The sequence below is a fragment of the Hesperophylax consimilis genome, chromosome 19 (assembly GCF_061612785.1).
Source record: "Hesperophylax consimilis isolate HC1 chromosome 19, BYU_Hcon_1.0, whole genome shotgun sequence".
Lineage (NCBI taxonomy): Eukaryota > Metazoa > Arthropoda > Insecta > Trichoptera > Limnephilidae > Hesperophylax > Hesperophylax consimilis.
The window spans coordinates 28,237,453-28,258,463 of record NC_142854.1 but is presented as its reverse complement, the minus strand read 5'-3'; the positions used below and the strand labels follow the sequence as shown (position 1 = coordinate 28,258,463).

The window sequence follows — 21,011 nt, the reverse complement described above, 5'->3', positions numbered from 1 at the left end:
AGCATTTGATTGACACCGGGCATTACTTTGGATTTGTTCCTGAAATCCTGGGGAGACCCAAAACTTATAGAGCATGGCTGATTACGGAGGCCATTGTGTAACGTGATTTACCACATATTAGTATAACTTACCGTATACCGGTTATTTGCTCTACCGTGGCTTGCAGCAATAAAGGGAATGAAATGAATACAGCAATATTAATTGTGATAAAACAACATGGAGTATATTTGAGACTAAACTTGAATACAAGAGCAATACTTATATTTAAATTATCAGGGGTTGTTGGCTATTAGTTAGCACAACGCAAATTGAATTCGGCCACGATGTTTAACTTGTATGATTATATTAACTATGAAGCTAAAAAAATAAGACATCACCACTGAGCGCCAGTCTAGAAAACTCATCTAAACGAATTTATAATCATGGTGATATCTAAAAGATGTGTCTAATTCATGTGGATTAATCAAAATTGTCTCACGTGCGCGTATTAATCTCCGACATTCAAACAGCCCGTCTCTCCGATGTCCTTCCGCCACCTGCCACGAAAACCAACTGCCGGCTTCTCTGGAATTCCATGCTTGGCTACTTGCATGGAATATGCGTGTCTAGAATTCTTGTTATGTGAGCGGACAGTTCCTACCGCTACAATTGAAATTCATAAAAATCCCGTAAATATTAATAGAGACGATGGAGCTAAGCTCAGTAGTTCTTCGTATCCGGTAATTGACGGCTACACCAGAGCTAAACGAAGAAAACTACTTTAAAAATTTTACGTTAATGTTAGCTCAGAGGGTTGGCTGGCTGGCAACACGGTATCACATCCTCATACATAAGCTCACATTTCACCACAACCTCAAATAACACATCTGCCTTGATGGTGGACACTGTAATGCTGTCCGAAACGTTGGCTAAAGAAGGAGGTAGAGCTATACGGCACAATACCCCAAAAATAAACCACTATAATACTTTTGGCCGTGAAAATCTCAAATCATATTGAGAAATTCAATTGTATACCGAGATATACAATTGAATATATATATCTCGGTATATAAATTCAATTGTATACCGAGATATACAAAGAATTCATAATCTGCTATTTCATTATAATTTAAAAACTTACTTTGTAAGCATCCATATTGCCTTCCCGCTTTCTTCCCTTCACCGGAGTCACCTCTGGAAATCCCGGCTTGTTGATTTCTCCACTCATCCTGCGCGGTACACCGAGTCTCCCATCCGCAACTGGATACTGACCCATAGTAGCGCTGTCACCCGGCAGACTATTCATGTTCTGCGCAAGACCGAATTGGCTCGCGTTCGGATACGGACTTAGGCAGTACTCGTTCCCCATGGACGGTTTAGGCTGTTGCGGAAATGCGAACTTTGGGTACATTCCCGCATTGTACGGATTGTAGGGAGGGTAGTTCTGGGCTGCGGGATATGCGGCGTTGGTGGCTTGATATGCCGCGTTATACCTCGGGCTGGTCTGCGACGGTACGTTTTGATTCCGGCCTTGCATCGCGTTGGGCTGATAATTGTAGTTGGGCTGATCTGGGAAGTCGTGTCCGGCCGTGCTCTGCGGAGAAGTTCCGTAGTAACTCGAATAGTTTTGATTTTGATTCGGACGAGACGAATTCTGCGGCTGATACATTGAGTCATAATTAGCCTCTTGGTTGCTGGGTTTCCACCAAGTTGTCTGCGGCTGTTGGGAGTTTGTATTCCAAGCGGGAGTCGTTTGTCCCGGGCCGGCGTCTTGGTATCGATATTGCTCCTGGGATTGTTGCATTCTGGGAATATGTTCGGGAATATTCTTGTTCTTCTTCAAGTTGGCCAGCCTCGGGGGAAGGTTGACGTGGTGATTGGGATTGGACGGCGATCCGTACCAGTAATTATACTGCGGCATGTTATCTTTATTATACTGATCCCCGACAGATTCGTTGGCAGCTATTATGCTCTTCTGTCGCTGGAGAGCTACCGAACGAACGTCGATCTCTTTGGGATTTACGACGGGCAGCGTAATGCTACTGCTGTTCTGAGCATCGGAAAAGTAAGAAAAGTTCTGCTTAGATTGAGCTCCGAATCTGTTGTCTTTTTGCAGTCCTTCGCTGAAATTCGGACGGGATGTTACTGCCGATGTGCCGTCGCTCCACGGAACATATCCTGCAGAAGGTGCGCCATTCCCGTCATCTTTATGGTTAACTTCTGTGGCAGTGTTCTTTCCAGGTAGATGTTTACCGAATTCGGCGTGTTGGCTTGCCATATTGAGTTGTTTCTCTTTAGGAGTTTGAGTATCGTCTCCGCTGCTGGAGACGTCCGATTTGATTTCTGCTGTTTCGATGTGAACGAGATGAGGGTACCCGGCAGACTTGTCTTTCAGAGAAAGTATGCCTCCTGTCTTGCGGTCTGTAGGGATACTGGCCAAGGATTTGATGACCTTCGGCTGGAGGATAATTTTCTTATCCATGTCCTTGGAACTGAGTGGTGACAGCTGGCTGGGTTCTCCTATCGAGTCGGGAGTTGTGACCGGAGTTAGAAACTTCACCTAGAAGCAAATGTTGGTAGTTCTTATTCGATGTATGATACAGTTAAATATGACCGAAGGAGATAAGGTCCCATTAGCTCAGTTGGTAGAGCGGCGTCCCGGAGAGACGAGGGTCCAAGGTTCAAGTTCTAAATGTGACTGTATCTTTTTCTGTTTCAAATTTTCGTTTAAGAATCGCTAATATTCTCTTCAATAAATAGATAAACTATCTACATATATACTTCACAGCCACACCAAAAATTATATGTAAAGTGAAGAGGATGGAGAACGGTTAAAGCCAAGGTTAGCCTTTCAAAATGTGGGCGTACTGTACAGGGCCCGCAGATACTGGAGATAGTACAGAACTAATGCTGACCCGTATAAAACGGAAGCGCGCCCCACTGTTCAATTTGGCAGTCACATAAATACTTGAAAAAAAAAAGCTTGACTCTGTGCAGAAACGAGCAGTCTGTTGCAAAACAAACTGATTGCAATCTTTAGAGCACAGTTTTACAGGTGTAATGAAAGATTTTCCGAGGAACTAGTGTCATTGATCCCTTCAGCACTAGAGCATAGTCGCGAAACACGCCAAACGCGCACCCAACAATTGACATTTGTCACATGAGAATGGGTCGTGTCTACGACTCGTTCTTGATTTCAACAGCTCTACTATGGAACGATTTGCCGGATTCTGTGTTTCCTCCCTCCCACAACAAAACCCGAAGAAGCCTCAGATACCTGCGAAGGCACTCTGCAAAACCAGGAGACCAGTGACAACCCGGTAATCAAAAGAAACTGAACTGAGAAAGCTGAGCGCTTTTAATTCTAATAATAGGTGCTTTATTATCTTTCTTTTAGATTTATTTATTTACGCCCGTCTTTTACATAAAAGAAGAATAATTTAATAACATTACATAGTGCATTAAAATTAACATAATAAAGATAATATTTTTATTCCCAGCGGCATGAATGGAATTTACAATTCAATTTATCCATATTGGTAGTCCTAGTATTATAGTATTTTGTAACAAATAGAGATAGATGATATCTTCACTGCGATCTACCGTGCTGAGGATTTACATATGATTAAAATTTAGTAGTATGGATAGTATAAAGTAATTATAAATAGTGTGTTTTTTTCTGAAATATCAATAATAATAATACCTGCTTGCTGGACTCTTCCTGTTTCCTCATGATAGCCTGCATGGCCACATTGGTCCTTCCGCGCCGCCCCTTAGTCTCCGTTCCCTGCGGCGGGTCCAGCAGGGATCCCACGTCCGTGCAGATGTTGCCGTCCTGCGATACCGTGGAGCAACTGCTGGCTGTGTCCTGGAAAAAAAAGGAATCTCATTATTGGATCATGTCAGAAGAAATGTTGCAGACCTTGTTTTTATCTGGCAAGCGTCCAAAAACTATATTGCCACCTGCCTGGGCAAGGTGGTGTAATTTTATTTGATTCTTTAGTAAGGAGTAGACTTAACCTCTCAGACAAAGACTTTTATCTACTATGTGTTCCTTTGAGAACTGTCAAAACGTGATAATTTTTGTGTTATTTACGAGTTTTGCTAAAAGCTTCATAACTCACGTTTTGGGAAACGTAGCCTCATTCTAAAAAATGTTTTGGAAAGATTATGAAATCCACTATCGCATTGTGTTGTAATACGTAAATATTTGCGTTTCTAAATATACATTTTATGAAAACGTCAAAAATATGTAAAAATCGCTTACAATTATTTCAAAGCTTTGAAAAATGTACTTTTTTCTGAGTATCATAAAGAAATAACACTTTATACATTGAAGAAATATAATTAAAAACTATTAGTCACCTCAAAATATTAACCGTTCAAACTAAAATATTTTTAATAAATTATTTAGAAACGCAATAAATTATGAACGAACACGATGACAGATTCAATCGGCTTAGATAATGCAACTCTACGTTCCATAGATATTCTTGAATACAGACGCGTAGCGTTATTCATTATCGATACTCTGTTTTTTAAATCATGGCAATCCGTATACTAGTGATGGAAATAAATCGATTTTTGTAATATCTCGCGCGTTTACGTGAAAAGACGTTCTAATGTCTTGACCGCTATTATCATATTTACGTCTTTTGACGTAGATATGATAATATATATTTTATATTGATATGATATATATTTTTTGTTCTGAGTGGTTAAGAGTGGGTCGGTAATTAGGGGTCCGCACCAGGTAAAGCATTCCCTCATGTTGGAGGGAGTTCAGAAGAAGTTCCTGAGATTTCTCTACATGAGGGAGTGTGGCTACTACCCGTGTCTCCATCCCACTGACTTTCTTTTGGGTATGTTCGGAATGAACTATCTACGGGTCAGGAGGGATGTACGCATTGCTACACATTTCTTCAGACTGATTCGTGGATGATTTGAAAACTCGACTATCGCGGAGAGCATTCTGTGTTCCAATAGTTATCTCCGTCACCGACAGCATAGACTGTTTTAACTCCCGACCTACAGGACTAACTTTTTAATGGTCATTCCAGTAGGGTGGCCAATCTTGCTGGTAAATAGATTCAATTCGGATATCAGTGAGTGAAATGTTGTACGCGAATCAATTTTTAGTATTATAGTGGACTGAAATCAATATTTGACACAATTATAGGGGTAGCTGTGGTTAGCAGTTAGAATTGGAAAGGGATTCTAACTAACCCTTAGTTTTTTGATTGATATTTATTTAATTATTTTTTATAATATTGATTACATTTTATGCTTTTGACTGTCCAGCTAGGAAGGATTCCCGTTTTAGGACAGTCAAATTTACAGGTTTCAAGTTATCCTAGACGAATACAGGATTTAAGACTAGATAAAATAAGTATGTTAAAACGAAGATACATAAAAAAGACACATAGAGGCGTTCGTGATAAATAATTATCAAATTAAATTTTTTAGTAACATTTCGGAATCAGTCCTGCCTAGATCCAACAACCATTTTGTCACTCTTGGACCGAAGGATGACAATTCACACAGTTTCAGCTGAGAGGGGATTTTATTATATATTTTAGGACCGAGATATGAGAATAGCTTTTGATAAGCCGCTCTGTTGCTTGTTGGAACGGAAAGGTCATTTCTTCCCTTACTTCTGGTTTGATGTTTGTGTTCGGCTGTTTTCATTTTGTTTTTATTTTTATGAACATGGATTACAATTTTTATGGCCTTGATTTGACACTGCTGCTTATCACTGCACAAGCTTCCGTAATAGACTCGAATTAAACACACCGAGGGAACACTTAACGTGTACACTGCACAGGGGCTCTATTCCTGAATCGAGGGCGCTCGTAATCGCCGTCGAAAGTACGTACGTTGGTCGTCGTTGCTATTCCCGAAATTGGTCGAAGGTACATACTTCGACGCCAAACGTCAAAAGTCATTCCACAAAACAACTACTGGGTATAACCAGTAGAAACAGGGCAACGAGTGGTAGGTTGTTGGCGTTTCTATGGAATTGGCTGTCAAAATCTAGTCTAGCTGTCAATTTTTGTTTTACCGCGCGGATTCCGCAAATGTAAAAGTGGGTGAAAATTTCCCACTTACTAAGTCTTTATCGGAGCTTACAAGCTCAATTAAGAGTTGCTTTTGGCAATGTGTAATATGTCCCGCAGCCATTTCTGTTTTGAATAACGAATAACTGTTGTCTGTTTGACAGTCACACCATAGAAATCCCAAAAACATCAGGAACATAGACAATATTCACAGGGGTGCCAATATAATCATCTCTTCTACCAACTTCGACCGTTCGACGCTCAAGAATACGTAAAATTGAAACATTCGAAAAAGTTAGTCGCGACGACTAGTAGTTTTTCACTCGAAGACGGCGCATACGAAAACGATTGATCGTTTAACTCCAGAATCGCAGGCCAGGTTTTCTTAACAGACTGGTGATGTATAATAAATTATTGCAATGTCAATCATGTATGTATGTAGCTACTCCACACTATCAGACAGGGACAGGTGGAGGAATGCAAGAACATATGTTATAAGAGAGATGCAAATAGTTGCATCAGTGAGTCTATTAAGTACCTTTAGAAGCTTTTTAATTTTATTTTACATTTATAATTTAATAATTTATATTTATGCTTTATAATATGTTGTCTAAAAATGCCTTAAAATGGACATTTTGTAATGTTTTTAAAATAATAAAAATTGAATTAAATTTAACTACAATGTAGACGAGTTGGTGTATTGCTCGGTTTACCTGGTGGTCGACCCCGTCCGGAGTGACAGACAGGTCGGTGGCGGAGAGCGTAGCGCTGTCAGGAGTCAGCGCGTCCACCAGCACCAGCGCTGCCTTCTCCACGCGAGCACGCTCCAGCGAGCCCTGCGGCTTCAGGATGCCGGCGCGCTTCTCACGCACTGGAACAACATAAAAATTAATTATATAATTTTTAGATACTGCGATAGTGATACTGTGCAAAGAAAGGACTGTACGAGAGAGCATACTGATTGTCCAATGTCTCTTCTTTATCGCCTTTAACCTCTCAGACAAAGACATTTATTTACTATGTGTTCCTTTGAGAACTGTCAAAACGTGATAATTTTTGTGTTATTTACGAGTTTTGCTAAAAGCATCATAACTCACGTCTCGGGAAACGTAGCCTCATTCTAAAAAATGTTTTGGAAAGATTATGAAATCCACTATCGCATTGTGTTGTTATAAGTAAATATTTGCGTTTCTAAATATATATTTTATGAAAACGTCAAAAATATGTAAGAATCGATAACCATTATTTCAAAGCCGTGAAAAATGTACTTTTTTCTGAGTATCATAAAGAAATAACACTTTATATATTGAAGAAATATAATTAAAAACTATTAGTCACCTCAAAATATTAACCGTCCAAACTAAAATATTTTTAATAAATTATTTAGAAACGCAATAAATTATGAACGAACAAGATGACAGATTCAATCGGCTTAGATAATGCAGTTCTACGTTCCATAGATATTGTTGAATACAGACGCGTAGCGTTATTCATTTTCGTTACTCTGTTTTTTAAATCATGGCAATCCGTATACTAGTGATGGAAATAAATAGATTTTTGTAAAATCTCGCGCGTTTACGTGAAAAGACGTTCTAATGTCTTGACCGCTATTATAGTATTTACGTCTTTTGACGTTCTAATGTTCTGAGTGGTTAATAATAGATTAACATTAGCAGATGACTAATATTATGCTTTCCTCGATTACAGACCACCATATTTATTGATACATAAATGGACTGAAACGTTGTGTTGACAGTATCACGTATTAGAAGGGAGAGTAGCACGACGATCGTGTAACTTATAGATTATTTTATTTTGCTTAAATTAATTTTAAGGAACGGAAGAAGAGGAAGTTCTGGAAAGGAAAAGGAAAAGGTAGGAGTAGGAATGTAGGTATCAGTGTGTCCAGGAGTGAAGGACGTATGAATCCATCCCTCAAGGCAATGGGTCGAGAGTTAAAGACCTGGACAAACCTAAACCGATGAACCCGGGCACCTCTGCTAAGTTACCGGCCGTAGTTTGCCACTTTAGGTGACCTATGGCAGGGGCGTTAGTTATCCAATGATTGGTTCCCTGGGCAGGGGTACACATACCTGCCTTCCAAATTATAAATCAAAATAGAAAAAACAGTACATAACTACTTAATAACAGACAATGTAAAGGGACTGGGACACGGTCAAGCGGCTTGATCGCAAGCACGTAGTTTTTTGTCTATGGCACTTTGTGACAAGCATTTTGACCGTGTACCAAAGCTGGCTTGCAAGCATTGCGCAATACTACGTGCTGGCGGCGGGGCTTGATGCGAATTTATATTTTTGTGGGAATAGACAAACGAAAATAGACAAATAAATATCACGTATCATAAACAATGATATAAATTGAATAAAATTATTATAAAATAGGTACTTAGTTATTGTTTTTGTGTTCAATTTGTAGAAATCCATCTAATTTAAAAATTCTGGAAGTATTTTAGTATTTTTTTTAATAATTATGACAGCGGTTTTCAAGGTCATTAATAATCAAACTGTAGAATAAATAATTTTCTGAATTTTCAATGGAGAAAACATATTTTTTGTATGAATACCGCACAAGAGTATCAACTGCTCCCACCTGGAGCCAGTGAGACTATGACATTCTAAAATATTGATAAACTATTGACATTCTAAAATATTGATACTCATTATTAAAACACATGAATAGAATAGAGCGACAAGACCAGACTGGTTTGTTTCCCCGTCAGCAGCGAGTATTTTATTTGTATAGAAGATTGATTCCAGTCAAATACCTTTTTATTTTCTACTTCATAGAACAAAACTGTCGTTTTCAATCAACGCTGAGGCATAGAAGTACATATACATAGATGCATAAATAAACCAGTAAAATTTTGACCACCACGAAATCACAGGAAGGCGTGGCCATGCTTGACGGAGAGGCTTGATGCGGGCTGGCAAGCCGCTAAGCATAGACAATAATAGACAACAATAGACAACAATAGACAAAAAAACTACGTGCTTGCGATCAAGCCGCTTGACCGTGTCCCAGTCCCTTAACATTGACTATTATTCCATCAACCCTATTCATAGTATAAATAATGTTATAAAGACATTACGAGAGTTAATGAACGAAGAAAGGAGTGAAAAAAGAATATATATGATACATGACGCCAACGGGACTTGAACCCGTGTCCTTTCGATTTCCGGTTGACAGCTCTGACCACTGAGCTATGGCGGCTTATCTCTTATCCGCGAAATAATTCAATATATACTAGTGTTTCATTCAACAATTACTGCTTGTTACATTTTTTCACCTGAAACAACCAACTTTATTTTATATGAGAAAGGCATTGTAAGTGCTAACTCTCTCACTAGATGGCGTCGAGACAAATTGTCTACATTTTTTGGTGAAGATACTAGAACTTGTCAAATATTAATTATTATTTTTTTGGTAAACTAATGTTTAAGACAAGATTTTTTTATGCATAGCACAAAGGGTAACAATTATTTTATAAGCAATAATTATTAGCCTGACACACCTGGACACGGGTTCAAGTCCCGTTGGCGTCATGTATCATTATCAGAAGATTTTTCAATGTGGATGAGTGTTTCAGGCTAATAATTATTGCTTATAAAATAATTGTTACCCTTTGTGCTATGCATAAAAAAATCTTGTCTTAAACATTAGTTTACCAAAAAAATAATAATTAATTAATATATATGATGCAAATGTGAATAGTACAAGAAGTCGAGGATGCCCAAGGAAGACAAGGGCCAAGTCAAGAATCAAAATGACAGAAAAGTAGGTCCGTCCTCTCTGCCTAGCCCTGCGGTAAACGGCGTGATGGTTATTTAGTTCATTAATAAAGATGCTACGATTATGATTTTGTGATAAAAAACAACATAAAAAGAGAGAGGTAATAAAGTCCCACCTTTTTCTTTAATGTCAACTTCCGATATGAGGATGGACATCTCTTCCGCTAGTCCCAACTGACCTGTCTTGCTCTCCAAGTCACTCAGGTTGTCTTCTGAAAGGAACAAAAATCAACTTATATTCCATTAGAGGCTCAGGAGAACAGATCTGACCGGGGAGACATACAGAAATTATAAAAGTGATTTTATCTTTTTTTCTATAATGCGGAAACATGTGATTTGTTCATCGTTGGAAAGAGAAATAATTATTCTTCTCAGTTTATCTGAAATATTTATACTCGATTCCACGGATAAAATCCCAAAAAATTATCAAGTGCATGATTACAAATTGGCGGGATTTTTTCATTGAAGTCTCATTGTATAAATGTCATAAAAAGTGAAAGGACAGTTTTCTTACAAATTCCCTACACAAAAGAAATGTGTTTTCTGAATATCGAAATCTTTCAAAATTATGGAGGTTTCGAGTCAAAATGTTTCAGAAAGTTTTTTTTTTAACATTTTTATGATTAGAAATTATTATGAGCAATAATTAGTCACCTGAAATATCAATACAAATTGTAAATGCCGCCAACGGGAATTGAACCCGCGCCTTCTGATGTCCGGTCAGATGCTCTGGGCCACTGAGCCACATTAGCTTATTTTCAACACGCCAAATAATTCAATATGTACTAGTAGTTCAATCAACAATTACTGCTTATTATATTTTTTTCACCTGCTTTGTTAATGTTAAATTTCCCACTAGATGGCATCGAGACATATTAATGATAAACAAATGTTTATAAGACAAGATTTTATGCATAGCACAAAGGATAAAAAATTATTATAAGTTAATTAATTTTTTTAAGTTAATTAAAATATATATATATATTTTTTATTTTTTTTGTAATTATTTTTTTATTTTTAATAATATGTTTACATGGTACATAATTCATTTTACATCTTGGGTTTTTTTTACAACTCTTCCATTGAAAGCATTTGCTTGTGTATGGAAGGGGAGTGTACATAAATGTTGTTGTTAGTTAGTACTTAAATAATTAATTGTACATAAATGTATGTTTGATGTAGTATTTTTTTGATAGTAGTGAAGGATAATATATTAATATAATAAATTTTAAAAAAGAAAGGAAGTTATGGAAAACTAAGGATATTTGTGAGATTAATTAAATGACAGTAGTTTTTTTTTTCAGAATATTTTTAAAGTGTCTCTTGACAGAGAGCAGTATTTGGGTTTTATCATTAATGCTTCTGATTTCTTCTGGTAGACGATTGAAAAAAGTTCTTCCCTGGTTATTTTTTTTTTTTTTTAAACCTTCCGATTTAGTTGTCCGGGTTAAATCTTCCCCAAAGGAAAAACTTAACCCTTCCACTCACTTTTCCACAAATGATCATCTAGTCAATCAACATTATGTAAGTGCATTATATAAGCAAAATAAATACAAAACAATACAAGAACAACACATCAAATCACCAGAGATCAAATGGGAAAATAATTCACCGACTCCAGATATTTTCATATCAGAGGGTTCGGCTCGGTAGAACTTCTAACAGGGCCTATAAATCCTACTGATCCCTCAACATAAATATTTAAAAAATCTTTTGTTATCCTACATGTATTCAAAATGACCGACTTTTGCATCTTTATATATAATTTTTTTGAAAGATCTAATACGCCTAAATTTTTAATGAGAGAGCTAGGTATAATGCCAGTAGCCGAAATAACGAATGGTAATATTTTTATAGTCTGAGAATGCCAAATTCTTTTTATTTCATTTCCTAAATCTGTGTATTTTCTTATTTTTTCACTGACAGATTATTATTTATAAAGAAAAAAAATGTTCCCTATTATATTATTATATATATTATTATTTATAAAGAAAAAAAATGATTGATATTAAAATTTTATTATTTTATAAAAATGTTTATTTCAAATACAAACATCTGAAAGATAATTTTATTTGGTTTCTAAAATGGTAATAATTTTAATAGCACATTCAAAAATAAAAATACATACACAGCATATTTAAAATACATACACAGCATATTTAAAATATCTCGGAAGCATTCTGAGTAAACACCGCCATTGGGACAAATATTAAAAAGCCTGAACGGTTAAGACTTCACAAACTCGTAGATATAGATGGACTAGTGCTCCAGCACGGTCAAAACGATAACTTAACAACATCGGATTGATAAGCTTAACAGGTTCACTGCCAGCCTTGGACGGAGAAGGCTTGGAAAACTCCGATATGCAAACATGGAAGGCTTTATATCACGCTTTAACTTTAAAACGAGAACAGGTAGACATTCAAGTACAGGGTCAGCATCAGAGATGTGCAAAATGGGTACCCAAAACCATTTGAAATGCAAAATGGAAATGGGTCAAAACTTTTCCATTTGAAAATGCAAAATGCAAAATGGTTTTTAGAAAAGCATTTCAAATGCAAAATGTAATATACCTATTTTCAAAATGCATTGAAAATGCAAAATGGTTTCTCAGGTCAAACAATCAAAATAATTATAGAATTTTTAAACAATTTTGTCATTTAATAATGGACATCAATGTAGAACAAACATATTACATGATGGTAAATCCTAAAACACCACGACTACAGATTATGAAACCACAAAAAATTTTGCGGGACTAATGTTGCCAACGTAAAAACATAGAAAATGCTATCTAACATTTAATATTACAGCGTCATGGCCCCATGTTCAGTATTTGAATCAGTATTTTTTGCAATGGTATCACTCAATTGCCAGGGCTCCTACCAGGGAGCAACTTGACAAATGTAAATTATCTCTCATAGCGAGGTTGAGGACCGACTGATATTTGGGGATTATGAAAAAAAGATGAGTGGAGATAGTAGGAAGAATGTTGCAAAAAAGCATTTAAAATGGAAAATGCATTGAGAAAAGCATTTAAAATGCAAAATGGTTTTTAGAAAAGCATTTAAAATGCAAAATGGAAAATACCCATTTTGCATTTTGCATTTCCATTTGAAATAAAGCACATCTCTTTTTTTTAATTTTTTTTTTATAGTGAATACCTCACAAGAGTCCCAACTGCTCCCGTCTGGAGCCAGTGAGACTATGGCATCCCCAATTGGGGGATGTTGTGAGGCTGAAGGTAAGTGGGGAAGGGAAAGAGGAAGGTGGGGAAGTACCTGGCTATTCAGATCTAGTCACTAAACACGGCTAAAGCCATTTGGAGCAACGTTTCAATTCTGAATGGTGGTCTTACACCAGGGCGATACTGGTAGTATCTTCCACTCTGGAACGTGCCGCAAATATACTTTATATTATTTTAATTAATTAATTGTGAAATAACACAAATTAATCAAATAAAATTTATTTGCGCACGCCGGGTTCGAACCCGCGACCTTGGGAATGGCAGTCCAATGCGTTACCACTGGACTATGCCGGCCGTCTCTGGTCAGCATAAAACAAGACGTCGCGACAGTTGCCGGATTTTCACTGAGCATTGAAAGTTACATTAGCACATGCCAGGCTGGAGTTTGTCACATTTTAATTCTTGTGTGTTAACTTCTAGATTTGAATATAAAGCATGGTCTTTCTCTTTCTAACACCGTTTAGATCATATTTCTCACCACAACAGTAAGGAAGACACAACGATTTCTGTTTGACCGTACGAGTCGTTCCCAAAAGCTAACAAATTAGCCTGAAGGGTTACCTGACTATGATTTTATACCGATTTCCCTATCACGGTTGCGCTTGTTAGGCATGTCGATAGCCAAGCTGATATTGACAATGAAATAAATAAAAAATCAACCTACAATAGCAACACTGGCATATTGTCTATGGATCGGCATTTCTAAACATCAAAAGCTAAACTACGCTCACTTTAATATACATTGGCAAAAAGTGAATTGATCTCTTTAGCCATAACTCGTGATATTCTGAACTACCTTCTGAATTCCATTTCTCTAAGCTCAAACGGATTTATTTATTTATAGAGCGGAGACGGTTTATATATAGTTCCCGTGAGCACTTTGGCCATAGGCACATTGTGCTATCTGCCATTTTACCTCATTCCTTTAACAGTCATCCGGTCCCTTTAATAAAGTTCACCAGGGTTGTTATTGGATATGTGGCTATGTCTTCTGATTCCGCAATGTGTCTTCCCAGGTCTCGTGTTTCCTCTCCAATCCCCTTTGGTTCCCTAAAGGCCCCACTAGGGAAGAGGGTCTCACCTCTCCACTCCTCCTTGGTTTCCCGAAGGAAAATAATGGATTTAATTAATCATGAATACAATGTCTTTCAATTCTAAGAGCTTCATTGTCTATCTCCGTTTTTGGAATAACGAACGACATTAATCAAAAAGTTGTGTATATTGACAGTCAACCAAAGCTTATCTGACATTGTAGAGACCGCGCTAAGTTAGGTGGCTTTTGTCTACTGTTATAATCTAATATTGTTATATCAATTGTTGACAGTGCTCGAACGTACCGCCTAATACACATAGATAATGGATTTAGTCAATATTATTATTATTATGTAATGAGCAGGCAGCATTCTGCTGATGCGCTCATATCTGATTTCACAACAAGTTTAACAGTAATTGAGTTGTTTTAAGTTTGAACTAAGTCCTTTCTTCTCTCCAAATGTGAATCCAATAGAGCTTTGAATTGATTTATATTTGTTGCATCGATGACATGTTGTGGGAGTTTGCATCGTATTGATATAGGATTTTATCGATCGATCAGTCCCTGTTGCAGCTCCCGTTACAATACTGATTTGATGAGTGAATAATAGACAGTTACCGTCACGCTGCGATGTGGTGGAGATGGTTTCGCTGAGCTGGCTCTCGAGCTCCAGGCACTCGCTGAGCCGCTTCTCCCGCAGCTGCGTCAGTTCCGCGATAGCCTGCTGCAGCTCCTGACTCGCCTCCGCAGAGCCGTGCACCGGACTGAACACCTTCACACCGTCCAGCTCGCTGGAAACACAATTTTACTTTATTTAACAAACAGTTTCATATAATATTACGTTTACTAAACCATTGAAGTATCTGCACATAACTTTGTAGTGGAATTGAAAGAAAAGAAATCATAAAAACAAAACGAAGCGCAAAGATGTACGCCAATTGGGGATGCCATAGTCGCACCGGCTCCAGACAATTCTTTAAATATAACTCCGGGGTAAAACAACCACTTTGGACTTTATTTGTGATAGATAACAATTAGTTCTGAAGGCTTCTTTAGCAGGCAGTAGGGGTTAATTCTGGGCCTCGACCTTGAGGTTGCAATAGTATCGAATAGACTCACTCTCAACTCTCACAAAAAAATAACATATTGAACTAGTTTTTGTAATCTAGGCTTAACAATTGATTGTCATTTTAAATGGGATATACATATACCAAAAGTCTGCACACGACTTAGAGCTATAGTGAGCAAACTTTATAGATTGAAGTTTTTTGTTCCACCAAATACCCTTAGAATAGTATACCTGTCGTTGGCGGAATCCCTAATAAGATATGGAATAACTTCATGGAGACATTCAACAAAAACAAATCTTGTTTCAGTCCAAAATGTACAATATTCTTTGATAAAATTATTATTAAACAAAACTAAATACAAACAAAGACATGACGTACCACAGTCATTACTATACAATTCTGTAAATTTATTATCTGTTCGTGCTATATTGTGGCTTAAAATTGCGAGTCAGCATACATCTCAATCTGAACATAATAAAATAGTGACACATGTTCATAATACAATACTGATTGCAAACGATGGACGTGTAGTTCCCAGATACCTGAATAAATACGGTCAAAGAACTCTAGAATACCTCATTCCAATAATTTACAACATGTTACCTTATTCAATAAAAAGCTGTGAATTGACTTTCAGAAGGAAATGTATGTTAAAAAAAATGGTTATGTGAAAGAATTTTTTTGTACTAATGTAATTATTATATTTTATGTACTTGTTAAAATTGTATATGTATTTAAAAAGTAATTGTTAAAAGAACCCGTTGACAAACTGATGTTAATCAGTTTAACGGGACTTAATAGTAAAAGCTGTATTTTTGAAAGTTAATAAATAATTAACCACTCAGAACATTAGAACGTCAAAAGACGTAAATATGATAATAGCGGTCAAGACATTAGAATATCTTTTCACGTAAACGCGTGAGATTTTACAAAAATCGATTTATTTCCATCACTAGTATACGGATTGCCATGATTTAAAAAACAGAGTATCGATAATGAATAACGCTACGCGTCTGTATTCAAGAATATCTATGGAATGTAGAGGTGCATTATCTAAGTCGATTGGATCTGTCATCTTGTTCGTTCATAATTTATTGCGTTTCTAAATAATTTATTAAAAATATTTTAGTTTGGACGGTTAATATTTTGAGGTGACTAATAGTTTTTAATTATATTTCTTCAATATATTAAAGTGTTATTTCTTTATGATACTCAGAAAAAAGTACATTTTTCACAGCTTTGAAATAATGGTCAGCGATTTTTACATATTTTTGACGTTTTCAGAAAATGTATATTTAGAAATGCAAATATTTACGTATAACAATACAATACGATAGTGAATTTCATAATCTTTCCAAAACATTTTTTAGAATGAGGCTACGTTTCCCAAAACGTGAGTTATGAAGCTTTTAACAAAACTCGTAAATATCACAAAAATTTTCACGTTTTGACAGTTCGCAAAGGAACACAAAGTAAATAATAGTCTTTGTCCGAGAGGTTAAACTCTCTGCATTATCGACAGCTATGTGCCACCTATGGATAGCCTCTTAAACTACTCTCCAGGATATCATAGGAACAATAGAAAAAAAATACTTTCTCACCTGACGCTGATATATTCCATCCCATTTTCTTTTTGGTGGTTGGCCAACCACTCTCCTAACGCGATGAGCCGGTACGCCCTCAGCGAATCTATAAAACTAGGGTCCTTCTTCAATGCCTCGATATCGGAATGCGACAGCTGGCTACTCTCTTTTATCTTGGCCAACATCTCCCTGATCGGCGTTCCCTCTAGGTCCTCAGTGGTGGCCAGGATGTGTTGGGTGCTGCGGATGCTGGCGGCAGAGTTGAGGAAGTGCAGCTTGGAGAACGCCAGGTCGATGGGTAGGTACCCTTGCAACTCTTCATCCTCTGGTAATGGAACTACTTCATCTGTGGAATAAAAACAAATTTAAGTTACATGATGGAAGATTTTAAAAATCTTATATTTTACACAAATTTATAAATTAGCAGTTGGATAACTCTGATATGAATCCTATAATTTCTATACCCGCTATATCCGATTTTTTGACAAAATGATCTGAGTATGACATCTTGTTCACATTTTTGCGAGCAACAAGAGGAGCCTAAAATTGAGTTTCAAAACCCTCCTTATCACGACCAAAAACCATGTTAAAACTGCGAGTGAGAAACCAAATCCGCTATATCATACAGAAAGTTACTATCAAAACGCGCTATATCGGATTCAACCAATCACAAGCAGTTATTTTTCCAAAATACAATATGGCCGCCGCTCTGACGCCACGCTCGTGTGTCAAAATGATCTATGCGTGTGTTTCTAAACCCGCCATGTCGGCTCAGTTGACTTTCAAAAGCCTCTATATCACGAAGTGAGTATCAAAATCCGCTTTATCCATTTTATTTATCGAAATTACTTAATTATTGCTAGACATATAGAGAAAAACAAATGCTTTTCGAAATTTTATAACTCCAATTCATTATATAAAAAATTGTAATGCAATTACTTATGTACGCTAGAGATGTGACAGTTTTTTGCGGTTTTCTCCAAATCAATGAAAATTATCTGTTATTACATTGTCAGAGAGGTGAACAGCGTCTGACAGCGCGACATCTTGACTCGGGCACATGTACCTACACCTACTAACGTCGTAGCATCTTATTTTTCTCGTGGTACCAAGCGGCGTACTGGTATCAAGAGTCGTATGATCATTCATACGCTGGGAGCCATATCGGGGGAGCCGTACCGGGGAGCAGTATTGGGCGGGTCGTATCGGACAAGCACGGTATTCTCACTGTTCGTACGCTCTGAGCTCACGGCTCTCGTTCAATTGAGCTTAAGCCTATGTTCGATTGAGTCGAATCTTTGAGCTGTACCATTACTGACCCATTACTAGTTCCTACAATTAAATTCCCTACTATGCATGAGGGTTCGAAAATGCATTGAATAAACTTCGACATCAGTCGTACATTAACTGCCGAATAGCCAGATCCTGTGCAGAAAAGTAAAGTTTGTTAAAGTAAGACGACGGTTTGCAGCGCAATCCATTGTGGATCTTTAAATGTTCGTTATTAACTGAACAGTCTACAAATCGGGTTGCGTAGTGACGCAAAAATGAGCAAGGTGGGTAAATTATAACACTTTTGTAAAAGTGTCTAACTAAATAGTGTAACAAAATATTCAGTTTTGGAAACAAGCCTAAACTTTTGTTTATTGATTTGGTATTTTTTAACTGAACTGACACTAGAAATGAATGAGGTGGGTAAATTATAAACACATGTACAAGTGTCTAGGTAAATAGTGTAACAAAATATTAAATTTTGGAAGTAAGCCTGAATTTTGTTTACCCGATTTGGGATACGTAGTTAAGTTTTTAACGCAGCTAGCAATTTGCGCGACAAATTGTAAAAAGTACTAGTAATTTTAGAAGACTTAATAGTGATATTACAATGCTAGTTGCCTGTACAGATTCATTTATTAACAAATCACAGAAAGGAAGACAGTTATGCCACCTCCCCGCTTCATGTAACTTGGTTTATTCTCCTTTCCCCGATGGGCTGGTTTATCAATTTAGATTCTATGTTTAATTGTCATTTTTCAAAATTGTAACTAATATTTCAAGAATTCAGATTCTGTGTTGACAACAGACGAAAGTAAGTGGCACCAATATTCGAACATGATGCTAACAGTTTAAAGTAAGGTAACTCACAGTCTGATGCGGAGAAGTCCTTGATGGAGCGCTGCAACGAGTTGAGGAGAGTACAGAGGCCGGGCCACAGCTGGAGACGGGAAACAAAGGCCGGTCCTTTCAGCATTTCGGGATGGATCTTCAGCCACTCAAGAAGAACTTTCACTGCAAATAAAGACAATTGTATTTTAACCTCTCAGACAAAGACATTTATTTACTATGTGTTCCTTTGAGAACTGTCAAAACGTGATAATTTTTGTGTTATTTACGAGTTTTGCTAAAAGCTTCATAACTCACGTTTTGGGAAACGTAGCCTCATTCTAAAAAATGTTTTGGAAAGATTATGAAATCCACTATCGCATTGTTTTGTTATACGTAAATATTTGCGTTTCTAAATATACATTTTATGAAAACGTCAAAAATATGTAGGAATCGCTTACCATTATTTCAAAGCCGTGAAAAATGTACTTTTTTCTGAGTATCATAAAGAAATAACACTTTATATATTGAATAAATATAATTAAAAACTATTAGTCACCTCAAAATATTAACCGTCCAAACTTTTTTTTTATTTATTCACATTTAAACCCGCTAAACTACTTATGTAGTTTGTCAGCAGGGACATAGAGACAACATTTATACACTCATAGGATACAATTTGAACGGTACATAATTACATAAATTGGTTACATTGCAGAAAAGTTTAAATAGCAGCATAAAAGCCTTATATAATAAGCAAGTAAAAATAAATGTATGAACAAATTAGTATTACCAACAAGTACATCAATAGTTTCATAAATAGAGGTAGGTAGTCAAGAATATGAATTCCATTTCAGGGGCATCAGTATAGATCATTATTATCCAATAACCATTTCCTTAGATTATATTTAACATTAGCAGTATACATGTTATTATTTTTAATTGTCATTGGTAATAGGTTAAAAATTTTGGGTACTATATAGTTTAAAGTTCTTTCACCATATTTATTAGTACATTTCGGAACTACCAGTCCTTCATTTTGAGTGAATCTTGTGTTATGTTTATGGCAAACTCTTTCCCTATACAATGAATCAGACAATATAACATGTTGACTTACAATATTTTTAATAAATTATTTAGAAACGCAATAAATTATGAACGAACAAGATGACAGATTCAATCGGCTTAGATAATGCACTTCTACGTTCCATAGATATTCTTAAATACAGACGCGTAGCGTTATTCATTATCGATACTCTGTTTTTTAAATCATGGCAATCCGTATACTAGTGATGGAAATAAATCGATTTTTGTAAAATCTCGCGCGTTTATGTGAAAAGACGTTCTAATGTCTTGACCGCTATTATCATATTTACGTCTTTTGACGTTCTAATGTTCTGAGTGGTTAAATAAACAAATAAATGATTCTTAAATGCCTTACTGACTTTGCAGACCAAATGTACAGTATTACATCTTATATAGGGCTCGCAGAGTCTTCAATAGTGACCAGTTGCTAACTCTATACAAATCTCAAGTATGCCCAACAATTGAATTTGAGAGCCACCTCTGGGCTGGGCTCCAAAATACCTGTTAAACCAGATCTGAATAGCCAGGTACTTCTCCACCTTCCTCTTATTCATCCCATCCCCCTCCCCAATACCTTCAGCTAACATAACAACATACTCCAATTGGGGAAGCCATAGTCTCACTGGCTCCAGTTGGGAGCAGTTAAGACTCTCATGTGGTATTTAAATTTTTTTAAATACCACATGTCGGTGGTTCTTCTGATTGACAATTCGTTGATAACAGATAGATTGCCGTCTCTAATGCATTGAAGCAATGTGGGTATGGGCATGCTGAGTATGTTCTACAGGTGTTTCAATAGAGCCTGCTCGAAGGGGCTAGCACAATTGATCCCCTGTGCACCTTTGAACATACCCAAAACTCAGCAGACACGAATTGAACACCGTTTCAAAGTTGATGTTGGTGTAATGAGAACGAGTCACTTCTTCAACTCGTTTTCTTGTAAGTCGGCCCTCACGTGGTACAAACTACAAGCATCTATTTTTCTTCCTTCGGATAATTCGTGCCTCTTCAAAACCCGCATTAATATATCAGCCTGTCATGGAGTCCT

General features: G+C 36.7%; 1 protein-coding gene across 1 annotated transcript in view; it reads right to left on the bottom strand.

Annotated features, from left to right (window-relative positions):
• LOC149415064 (uncharacterized) overlaps positions 1–21,011 on the bottom strand; it is a 44,136-nt gene that overhangs the window by 1,938 nt on the left and 21,187 nt on the right. Inside the window, exons 9-15 of the mRNA XM_089643347.1 lie at positions 18,920–19,063; positions 16,796–17,123; positions 14,743–14,915; positions 9,961–10,056; positions 6,749–6,906; positions 3,683–3,847; positions 1,121–2,539 (exon numbers count right to left, since the gene is read on the bottom strand). Of these exons, the coding sequence (XP_089499473.1) occupies positions 1,121–2,539; positions 3,683–3,847; positions 6,749–6,906; positions 9,961–10,056; positions 14,743–14,915; positions 16,796–17,123; positions 18,920–19,063 (2,483 nt within the window). The remainder of the gene's footprint in view (positions 1–1,120; positions 2,540–3,682; positions 3,848–6,748; positions 6,907–9,960; positions 10,057–14,742; positions 14,916–16,795; positions 17,124–18,919; positions 19,064–21,011) is intronic.